This window comes from Neomonachus schauinslandi, chromosome 2 (assembly GCF_002201575.2).
Source record: "Neomonachus schauinslandi chromosome 2, ASM220157v2, whole genome shotgun sequence".
Classification (NCBI taxonomy): Eukaryota; Metazoa; Chordata; class Mammalia; order Carnivora; family Phocidae; genus Neomonachus; species Neomonachus schauinslandi.
Window position 1 is genome coordinate 119,594,105 of NC_058404.1, and position 11,559 is coordinate 119,605,663.

Below are 11,559 nucleotides of genomic sequence, written 5' to 3' on the forward strand. Positions count from 1 at the left end.
AAGCGACTGCCTTCGGCTCAGGTCATGATCCTGGAGTCCCAGGATTGAGTCCCACATCGGGCTCCCTGCTCAGCGGGGAGTCTGCTTCTCCCTCTGACTCTCTTCCCTCTCCTGCTCTCTGTCTCTCATTCTCTCTCTCTCAAATAAATAAAATCTTTAAAAAAAAAAAATTTGAGGAGGCTAAAGAGGCTAGAATTCACAGGCAGAGAACCAGAGAAGAAAGAACCACATACAGAGAGATATTCAGAGATGTACAGTGGCCCTGCCTTGAGTCTTCAGTTAAGTACCGGTCAGAGCATGTGTGTGAGGAAACAACCAGAGACTGGGGGGAAAAAACCAGCAGAAAGGAGCAGGCAAAACATTTTTTGGAGCACAGTGGGGCTGGAATAGTTCAGTAAATCTTGTAATACATGAATCATCAGGATGAATATTCAGAAAGTTATTGGCTTAGTAATGGTGTCAAATTAACCCTAGACTAAAGGTTGATCTGGTTTTCCTAACAAAGCTTAAAAGTCAGTCCAGAAAGGATCAAACTGTTCGCAAATTTAATTTCATTCCAATGTTCAAAAATATTTAAAAGCATACCAAAAAAAAAAAAAGTCAGCATGCAACAACCTAAAATTCAAAACGTATACCAATCAATCAAAAGTTACCAGGCATGCAAAGACACAGGAAAATACAGCTTATAATGAGGATAACAATGAATCAATAGAAACAGATCCAGAAATGAGACAGAACACAAAATTTGTAGATATGTACATTGAAATAGCTATTATAGATATATTCCATATGGTTAAGAAGGTAAAGAGCTTTAATATGTTAAGGAGTACTTGCAAGATATAAAAGAGAGGTCAAACAAACCTACAGAGATGAAAACTGCAATGGCTGAAAACAAAAATACACTAGATGGAAATAAAAATGTGTTAGACACTATAGACTAAAGGATTAGTGTACTTGAGGACACAGTAACAGAACAATTCAGAATGAAACACAAGAAAAAGAACAAGTTTTAAAAATAACAGATCACCAGTGAGCTATGGGACAATTTCGAACAGCCAAATATACAGATAATTGGTGTTTCAGAAGAAGAGGAAAAAGAGGAGTGGATGGAAAAAATATTTTGAAAAAATAATGGCAGACACGTTTTAAAATTTAAAGACTCTAAACCCAAAGATCTAAAAATCTTAATGAACCCCAAAGCACAAAAAAACATGAAGGAAACTATGCTAAAGCCCATAATAAAATTGCTTCAAACTAGCGAAGAGAAATGAAAATTAATGAAGAGAAAATCTGAAAAGCTGATAGAGAAAAAAATGACACACTACGTGAAGAGGAACAAAATATTAAAATGACGGCAGACCTCTTGCTGGAAACAAGGCAAGCCAAAAGACCCTGGGGCAGCATATTTGAAGAATGTGAAAGAACACTGTCAACCTGGAATTCTATACTCTTCAAAAACATCTTTCTGAAACAGAGACAAAATAAAGAGTTTAAAGATGTATGACAACTGAAGAATTTATCAGCAGCAGACCAGCAGTAGAAGAAAAAGGAAAGGAAGGGCTTCAGGCAGAAGAAAATGCTACCAGACAGAAATCTTGACCTATGAAACAGAATGAAGAGCACTGCAAATGATAAGTAGGTGGTTAAATATAAATACTTTTTTCCTTATTTAAAATTTCTTTTAAAAGATAATTGAGCATGCAGCCATTCTGGAAAACAGTATGGAGTTTCCTCAAAAAGTTAAAAATAGAATTACTCTACAACCCAGCAACTGCACTACTAGGTACTTATCCAAAGGATAAAAAAATAGTGATTCGAAGGGACACATGCACCCTGATGTATAGCAGCAATGTTCACAATAGCCAAACTATGGAAAGAGCCCAGATGTCCATCGACAGATGAATGGATAAAGAAGACATGGTATATATATACAATGGAACATTACCCAGCCATCAAAAAAATGAAATCTTACCATTTGCAACAATGTGGATGGAACTAGAGGGTATTATGCGAAGCAAAATAAGTCAAACAAAGACAAATACCATATGATTTCTTTCATATGTGGAACTTAAGAAACAAAACAGATGAACACAGGGGAAAGGGAAGGAAAAATAAAATAAGATGAAAATTGAGAGGGAAGCAAACCATAAGAGATGCTGAACTATAGAGAACAAACTGAGGGTTGTTGGAGGTGAGGTGGGTGGAGGATGGGTTGTTGGGTGACGGGTATTAAGGAGGGTACTTGATGTAATGAGCACTGGGTGTTATATGCAACCAATGAATCCCTAAATTCTACTTACAAAACCAATTAAAAAAAAGATAATTGAGCATTTAAAGCAAAAATTTAAAAAAATAGTATATTGTGGAACTTATCACATCTGTAGATGTAAAATAGAGTACACAATAGTACATAGGCTGAGAGAGGAGAAATGGAAGTACTGTTCATATACTATGTATGAAAAGGTACAATGTTACTTAAAGGTAGACTATGATAAGTTAAAGATAGTATAGGAAGCTGTAAAACAACTTCTAAAAACTGTAAAGAGGTATAAACCACAAAGGAGATAAAATAATAGAAAATAATTAATCTAAAAGAAGACAGAGGAAAGATGGTGGAGTGAAACCAAACCCTATCAGTGATCAGATTAAATAGAGATTATTTAAAGACCTCAATTAAGAGGCAGGGAGTGTCAAATCGAACAAAAAAAATAAGACCCAACTATATGCAGTGCATCTTTACTCTGAATATAAAGACACAAATAGGTTAAAACTAAGAGGATGGGCAAAAAAATCAATGCTAACATTAATCAGCAGAAAGCTGAGGGGTGCCTGGGTGGCTCAGTTGGTTAAGCATCTGCCTTTGGCTCAGGTCATGATCCCAGAGATGAGCTCCCTGCTCAACGGGCAGTCTGCTTCTCCCTCTGCCCGCCCCTTCCCTGGCCCGCACCCCCCGCTTGCGCCTTCTCTCTCCTGCCTAAATAAATAAAATCTTAAAAAAAAAAAAGGTGAAATAGCTATATATTAGTATCAGTCAAGGTAGATTTTTTTCTTTTTTAAAGATTTTATTCATTTGACAGAGAGAGAGCAAGAGAGGGAATACAAGCAGGGGGAGTGGGAGAGGGAGAAGCAGGCTTCTTGCTGAGCAGGGAGCCCGATGCGGGGCTCAGACCCAGGACCCTGGGACCATGACCTGAGCCAAAGGCAGACGCTTAACGACTGAGCCACCCAGGTGCCCCTAGTCAAGGTAGATTTTTGAGCAAAAAAGTATTACCAGGAATAAAAGAGGGTCATCTCATAACCATAAAAGGATCAATTCATTAAGCAGACATAAGAATCCTAAATGTTTATGTATCTAATAAAAGAGCTTCACAATACAAGAAACAAAATCTTATAAACTGGAAGAAGAAATAGATATATCTATAAATATCGTCAGAGATTTCAACACCTCTCTCTCAATAACTGATAGAACAAGTAGGGAAAAAGTCAGTAAGGATACAGAAGCCTTGAACAACACTATCAAACAACTTGACTAAATTGACATTTATAGAACATGCATTCAACTTGATTAGACTAATCATTCTTTTTAAGTGCACAAGGAACATTTACCAAGCACACCATATTCTGATCTGTCAAACAAGTCTCAATAAATTTAAGAGGATTGAAATCCTACCAAGCATTCTCTTAACAGAATGTAACTCGATCAGGTATCAACAAATGAAAGCTATCTGGGCAGAGGTATATTTAAATCAAGATGTAATAATTAATTGCCAAAGCTGGGTGATGGGTACAGTAAGGGCTCATTGTGGTTTTCTTCTACTTTTGTGTATGTTAGAAAATTTCTAGAAGAAAATGTAAAAGAAAACAAGAGCAGGCATTGCTAATACCACGCGCAACTGAAAAAACTGAGGATCATAAATGTTAATACATGGGAATGCAAGATGGTACGGCCACTTTGAAAAACAATTTGGCAGTCTCTTATCAAAACAAATGGGCCCTTAGGATCCATCCCTACAATTCCACTCTTCAGTATTTACCTAAGACCAAAAGAAACGAAAGCTTATGTTCACACAAAAAGTGGTTCTGTCATCAAAAACGGGAAATAAACTAAACGTTCTTCAACAACTGGACTGACAAACTGTGATATACATCAGTGCACTGCAATACTACTTTGTAATGAGAAGCAATAAGCTGCCAATACACAACAAGCTGGAGGAATCGCAAATGCATTATGCTAAGTGAATGAAGCCAGACTCAGAAAGGCTACATATTACATGATTCCATTTCTATGTCATTCTGGAAAAGGCAAAACTATAGGGATAGAAAACAGATCAGGAGTTGCCAGGGCCTGGAGTGGGAGGTAGAGTTGACTCCAAAGGGGCATACGGGATTTTGGGGGGGCAATGGAACTATTCTATACCTTGATTGGGGTTCTTATTCCAGTATTTGTCGAGATTCATAGAACTGTACACTTTAAAGGGTAAATATTACAGTATTTAAATTATACTTTGCTTCAGTAAAACCTGACACAAATTTTTAAAAAGATGGTTATCACAGCTAATAATAGGACTGGGACTACAATCTTGTGTCTTACTCAAAATGCCATATTCTATACAGTAGTTGGCAAAGTGTAGTCTCTAGACCAGCAGCATTAGTGATTCCTGAGAACTTATTAAAATGCGAATTTTGAAACTGTATCCCAAACCTATTCAATCAGAAACTCTGAGGGTGGGGCTCAGTAATTTGTATTTCAGCAAATCCTCTAGGAGATGCCAATGCACCTAAAGTTTGAGAACCACCGCTCTATGCTAGGCAAGACCAATGAGATCAGAATCTCTGAGAGGAGGGCCTGGCTCAGTATTTTCATAAAGTGATCAAAGGTGACTTTAATTAGCAGTCAGATTTGCAATCCTCTACACTGTGCCAGATGTTTCCATCATCATCTTCATCATCCAGGGATTACTGCTGCCCTCTGGGTAGGTTCATTAGTTTGGGATTTTAAAAGGGCCCCTCTCTCTGGCCTTTCTTCCTCTCAGGACACAAACATTGACTTTTATAGCTTGCGCAAGGTTCAAAAGCACACTGACTCACAATCTACACCCTAATGTGGAAGTTGGACACTTCCAATCTCAGTCCATACTTTGTTCATTTTCTCCAACCAGCATCTTTTCTGTGTATTCAGGTTAACATTCTAAAACTACCCATAATCAATTGTTTTTAAACCTACAAAAACACCAATTTAATACAGTTTGCACTAGCTCATTGAGGGAGGCCTTGTTTCTCTTTTGTATTTATATATCCACTACTAGTGCTTACCAATTGGTACATGCCATAAATATTAGTTAAAAAAAAAGATAAAAAAACTTCAGATCTCTCTAAATCAGGGCTGCCAGGAAACAGAGGGTGTGGTGATTATTGGTGAGGAAGGTGGCTTAAAGCAAAGTCAAGTAACAGTTTCCATTGAAAATTTCAGAGAACTAAAATGTTGTTGAAACAAACCGTTGATATTCAAGGTCAAAAATAAAATACCAAACTAAAATTATTTTTATGAGGACAGGCACTAAAAGCTAACTAAATAAATGAGTCAGAAATAAAATGTAAAAAATTAAAGCTAAATAAAAAAATTTTTAAAGGCAAAATCCCCCAAATGTAAGCACTCAAACCTACAGTTGTGACTCAAGTTATCTAAAATATGAATATTTTAATCTAGATAACAAAATATCTTTGAAAATAGAAACTAAATTTTATTGAGAACCCCAAAGAAAAGTATTTCTTTGGCTTTGATAATTTATTTTTTTTAATTTGCTTTTAGTTTTTAAATTTTAATTCCAGTATAGTTAGCATATAGTGATTCAACACTTCCATACATTACTCAGTGCTCATCAAGATAAGTGTACTCTTAATCCCCTTCATCTATTTCACCCTCCCCCCAACCTCCCCTCTGGCTTTGATAATTTAAAAGTTATTTATCTCCCCTGAGTTATTCTTTATATATTCTTTTTGTATGTTGGATTGGTGCCCTGCTCATGAATATATACTCTTAGCCTAAGCTGTATTATTGAAGACAGGTTATCTTGGTTCCATTTCTAGTATTGACAAGTCTAAGGAATAACTCTGGCTATCTTCCTAAAATTCTCTAGGTGCTATTCTTACCTACAAGTTAGAACCAAATAATAGTAATCGATGACATTCCATAAATACATATGTTGCAAGTCAGCTCATGTTGTTTCATAATATTAGCTAATGTTAGCTCAGTCTGGAATTTTTGAGAGGTAAAGGGCCTGGAGATAAACTCTGTAGCCCAACACTCATATTTTATAAGGGAAGGATTTAAAGCGCTCAAGAAGTCATACAAATTGCCCCTAACCCTACTGCTGAGAGTGACAGAAAAGAAAAGAGAATTCTGGTTTCCAGACTACTAGCATATTCTCTCTACTAAAATGCAACAGGTTCTGACATTGGAAACTTAAATAAATAAATAAATAAATGAGACAAATCATGAAGGAATTGCTGTATTTTAGAAAACACTGTAAGCAAAAGTTTCTCAACTAAAAATCAATTATAAAGGGAGTACCAGTGTTTCATAGAACACTCTAAATAAGAAAGTCTACTGAGACTGTTGTAACTCTTACGTGGCATCCTCTTGACTAAATTTCTTTTAGGGATTACAAAAATCCCACAGCGTTATGATGAGACATCTTGATGATCAAACTTAAGAGTGAAGATGCTCAAAATGTTTGTTGAATGAATGAGTTCTCCCAGTGACAGAACCCCACTGCAAGAGAGTAAAGGATTTTCTTCCCTTCCTTAGAAACAGGGAACTTCTATTCCCGCTGTAGGTTTCAAACTAAACAACCATTAGTTCCTTCTAAAATCCTAGAAGATTATAAGCCAAGCCACAGAAACACCAAATTACAGACAACATACTGGCCGTTTTATAATAACAAATATTATTAGCTAAGAACTTCATTTATAATTTCCTCTAAAGGATATGATTATCACACAGATTAAACAGGACCAACACTTCAAACTGACAGCACCCTACTCGGATAAATCCGCAGAAACACTAAGTGATCAATTAGTCTGAAACTCTGACAATTACCCTGCATTTCAAAGCTCTCACAGGTCAGCCGGGAACTGTAAGAGTATTCCAAAACAGACGATGAACCAACTGTGATATTCAACAGGAAACAGGCCAGCCTTTCAAGAGAATGTTGAAACAAGTTCATATAAAGCACAACTGAATTTTTCAAATCAATTTAAGCCTCCTCCTCCAATCTAGAGTCTTTTTTTTCTAACATCAAAAGAATCAGATTTTCGTGACTTAAAAGAAAGCTCTCTCTCTAGGTTTTTCACACTTGAATATTTTCACAGTCAAACAAAGAAATACCTAGGAACATGAAAGCTCAACCTCCCCAATAACAACCAACTTAAAACTTGATTGGAATTCAAAGCCTGAAATGCTTAATTACGGTTGATTTAAACAATTCCTTTCTTTTGAGTGAATAGTCCAGATTAACTGGGATTTTATCATTAACTGTTTAAACCAGTATTAGGAAACCCTAGAAGGATATTCTTAAGAATTAAACAAAATTAATTTAAAGTTTCTTACTCCTTTTGGGCTGAATTTATTTTACAATCTTTCATTCATTTAAAATTGCTTGTTCTGTCTAACTCTTAAATGAGTATGTCCCTTTGTATTTACATTTCAAGTCTAATGAATGCCAAAACAAATTTGCATTCCTACGCTTTTTCTCTGTGTACACTTTCTAAATAGCAGAGAACTGAAACAATATTTATCTATCTTTTTCATGCTCAAAATGTTCACCCTATAAATCCAGACTCAATAGTTCATTAAAAGAATCATCAAGAGTATAAAACCTATAAGGTGTTTATTTCTGCCATAGTTCGGTTTCTTCTTATTTGTCCTTATTTAATTTCCAGAAGGAAGATACAGCTAAAAGTGGCACAAATGCCTCATAGGGTAAGTGACCATATAAATTATCATCCAAACTGGGCCACTTCTGAGACTGAAAGGGGGTGCTATAAATAATTAGGCCAGAACCACCGTGCAAACTCAAGAAAACCCAGACATGTGGGTTTCTTTTTCCTTGGGAGTCCAAGTGAGAGCTCACAGTTTCATCTTAAGGACCTCTGAGTCTTGGGAAGGTTCCTAATGAAAAGGACATATTCAGTCAAAGTCCCCAGGTGCCATGTTGCATCTGCTCCTGCCTCCCACAGTATCAGACACCCTCACTTACCCGACCACCATGTCCTTGGGTCCAGCAGTTACAGTGCAGATCCCATCCTCACAGTGTTTTCCCACCAGGCTGTGTGCATGCAGGTGGATGTTTTTCCCATTTGTGACCAACTGAACAATAACCTTTGCAGGTCCCACATAGTTGCAGATCTATGTAAGAAGCACATTTAAAAAGTTAGTACATCTGACTATACCGCAACATGGAAAAATGCTTATGACAAACCAGTAAGTGTAAAAAGTATGATACAAAATTGGGCATACCTGTACATACATGAGCACAGTTCCATTTTTAATAAAAAATATGTGATGAACAAATGACGGGATGGAAATAAAGTAAAATGCTAATGTTGGTTGTTTTGGGTATGGAGGATATACTCCAGGAAGCAGGCCACTTAAAATGTTGCATGTATTGTTCAAGTTGGAACAGCACTTCGTAGAGGATGCTGTGTAGCCACGAAGCATCCCCCTTCCTACGAGCCGAGAGCATGTTTCCATCTGTACCCTCATCACAACTTTCAGTCATGAATGAATGCTGGGTAAAAGATCCACGGGAAGGGAAGTGGGGTTGATGGATTGATGGAAATCGAGGGAAGGAGAGAGGGAAGCAGAAGCAGTGTAACCCCAAGTCTCTGCCATGAGATTAGGCAGGAGACAGAGTCTTGCCAGGGGCCTGGCTCTGAAGGTTGGCCATGGATATCCAAGCCTATGGACTTGGCCTGTGGTGATGTGTCTGGACACTGCAGCCTTCGTTGGCACTCTCCGCTATGAGCTCTGATAACTGAGTTACATAAGTCCAGGTCATAGTAAGTTTATTCAATTCAAGTAAGTGCACTCCCTACCTGCCAATCCTTAGATCTGACACCTATTTAGCTCTTGTTTTATAAAACCAGATTTTTCTATTTAAGGTCATTTATCTTTTTAACTGTCATATGTTTAAAATGATGACAGGAGCCATAAAAAGGAAGTAGCACGGAGAAAATGGCATTTTAAAGCAAAGACAGCTTGGACACCCTTTCTCCTCTAGTTGGTCCTCCAGCCCCCTCTAGTAGACCACAGATTCCTCCCTTGAGAAAGCCCCAGTACTAAAATCGTACTAACAGAATGGACCAATGGCCTTATTTTTACTTTCCCGAATCCTGTAAGTCAGAATACTGTGATAAATTCAGCCAAACTATTGAAAATGCACTATATTTCCTTAAAGGGTAACCAGCCATCCTGGTTTGCCTGGGACTGAGGGGGTTTCCAGGGCTTTCAGGGCTAACACTGGGAAGAGCCGGTCATCCTATTTCCTTAGCTCATCTTGTCTCTTTTTGAAGAAGTGACTGACCTATATCCAGGATCTCCCAACTATACAATCATCAGAAATATTTTATTCTGTACAAGCAGCCCATAGCTTGGAAGGAAAAGAAAGTAGACTGAAATCCCATCTAGCAACGAATCCTTGATGGAAGTCTTTCCAACATTAACTTGAGGAAGAATCTACACTTGCCAATAAAATTTCTTGGAAAAACACAGAATCCCCTTCAACCAGTCTACTTCTACTATAAATATCATCAAATGGATTCATATTCCATTGAAGCAGGGTTTTGTTAGCATTTTTTCAATATGGATTTTTTCCCAATGCAATCTCTCACTGCAAGAGTTGAGGAGAAGTTGATCAGAGCTGGGATTGTCTGGCAGAGGGTTTTGGGGAGAGAAGTTTCCCGCCCTGAGCAAAGGACAGAATCCTTTCTAATCAACAGTATAGCTCCCCTGGAAACACTAGGGCCTCTTTGCCTGAACTTTGGCCCAGAGCTGCTGCCAAACCTTCCCAAGGAGAAGGCCTTTCCTACGAAGTGGCCTCCTGTCCTTGCAGAGCAAGCTCATGACAAAGAATGCTGAGGATTAAATTTGGATTTGACTGCCACCTCCAAGCACAAATAATTTCTAGAACAGGTATAGCACTTAAAAAAGCCTTCTGGGCATAAAGATAATTATGAACTTAGTGTTTTCCCTTTTAAAACAGGCAGAAGAAAGCCTCTGCCCTTCAGGGCAGGACAGGGAATGAAAAGTTCTGGGTTTGCTCCAAACTTGGTTGTTGTGCCTGCAATAGTCCCTGGATTGCCAATGCCGGTCCTGGGCCTTGGTGTCAGCATGTGAAATCAGGCTTTGTTATGATGACATATTCTACAGGGACTTCTTTAGCAGTAAATGAACAGTGAAAAGCACTCAATAGACCATGTAATTTCACTCCTAAGTGCTCGGAGCACAGGAATGCAACAGTGTAAGGCATGATGAAATGCTTCACTTGGGTGAAATCAGGTAGGCTCTCCACTTAAGCAGAACACCAGAAGGAATCTAGCAATTAGAGCCCAATGCCTTTGGATATCAGGACCCTTCAATGTCACCACTCTGAAGGAATCAGTCACTAGCCCTGAAGGAAAGAGTAGGAGGTGTCCTCAAAAAGTACTCACATCTTTTTCTTGCTATTACTTCATGACTGAAGGGTGGCAAGAATGAGGAACTGAGTAGTCTCTGAGGTAAAAGGACCTGAAAACTTTGCCAGTGACTAATGTGCAGTTTGATCCATTTAAAAGACTTCAGGTCAGCATGGCATCATCTGGTTTTTACACCGACCACAGGGCAACGACAGGGAGGCCCCTGGGTTTTGTGGACTTTCCAAAATACTGACTGAAAGAAGAAAGTTGAAGTGTGGGGACAGAAAAAAAATGATACTATTTTCAGGTTGTATGGCAAATGAAGACAAGGGAATTCTAACTTAGGGGAGGGCATACTTCAGAGAATGCTGCCATGACTGAAAGCTATTTGCAGCTGATCCAGAAATTCATTTGTTCTACAGAGAATTTGGTTATTTTTATTCAGCCTCCCTACTTCTTTGAATAGTGGTTCCCTTGAAAATTAAGTTACAGAAAGCAACTGTATCTGCCAGGAAGGCTGGGTTATTTTTGAAAGAGTCTGAACATAGCAGGCTCTTACATGCTAAGGGCTTAAATACAAGTTAAGCTTTCAGTGAAAGCCAGGGAAACAAAGGTGAAAATGTGAGTAATCGGCTACCAAGGGACACTGGAAGAGCATGTACTTCAAGGGCAGACTATCTAGGTTTGAAGACAGTTTCACCATTTACTAGCTGTGTGACCTTGGGCAGTGTTCAGTTCCTTATCTGTAAAATAGGGATAAAAATAGGGCCTTGCGGGTTTGTTGTGAGGATCAAATATGTTAAAGTTTTTAGAACGCTGCCCAGTACATAAGAGCAATATACAGTGTTAACTATTATCTTATTGATTACTGTAATGTACTTCCCT

At 38.1% G+C, this 11,559-nt stretch overlaps 1 protein-coding gene across 6 annotated transcripts in view; it reads right to left on the reverse strand.

Moving 5' to 3' along the window:
* NFKB1 (nuclear factor kappa B subunit 1) overlaps nucleotides 1-11,559 on the reverse strand; it is a 114,256-nt gene that overhangs the window by 40,529 nt on the left and 62,168 nt on the right. For all 6 annotated transcript variants that reach the window (XM_021680418.1, XM_021680417.1, XM_021680420.2 and 3 more), the window contains one exon: nucleotides 8,259-8,407. In XM_021680418.1, the coding sequence (XP_021536093.1) occupies nucleotides 8,259-8,407 (149 nt within the window). The remainder of the gene's footprint in view (nucleotides 1-8,258; nucleotides 8,408-11,559) is intronic.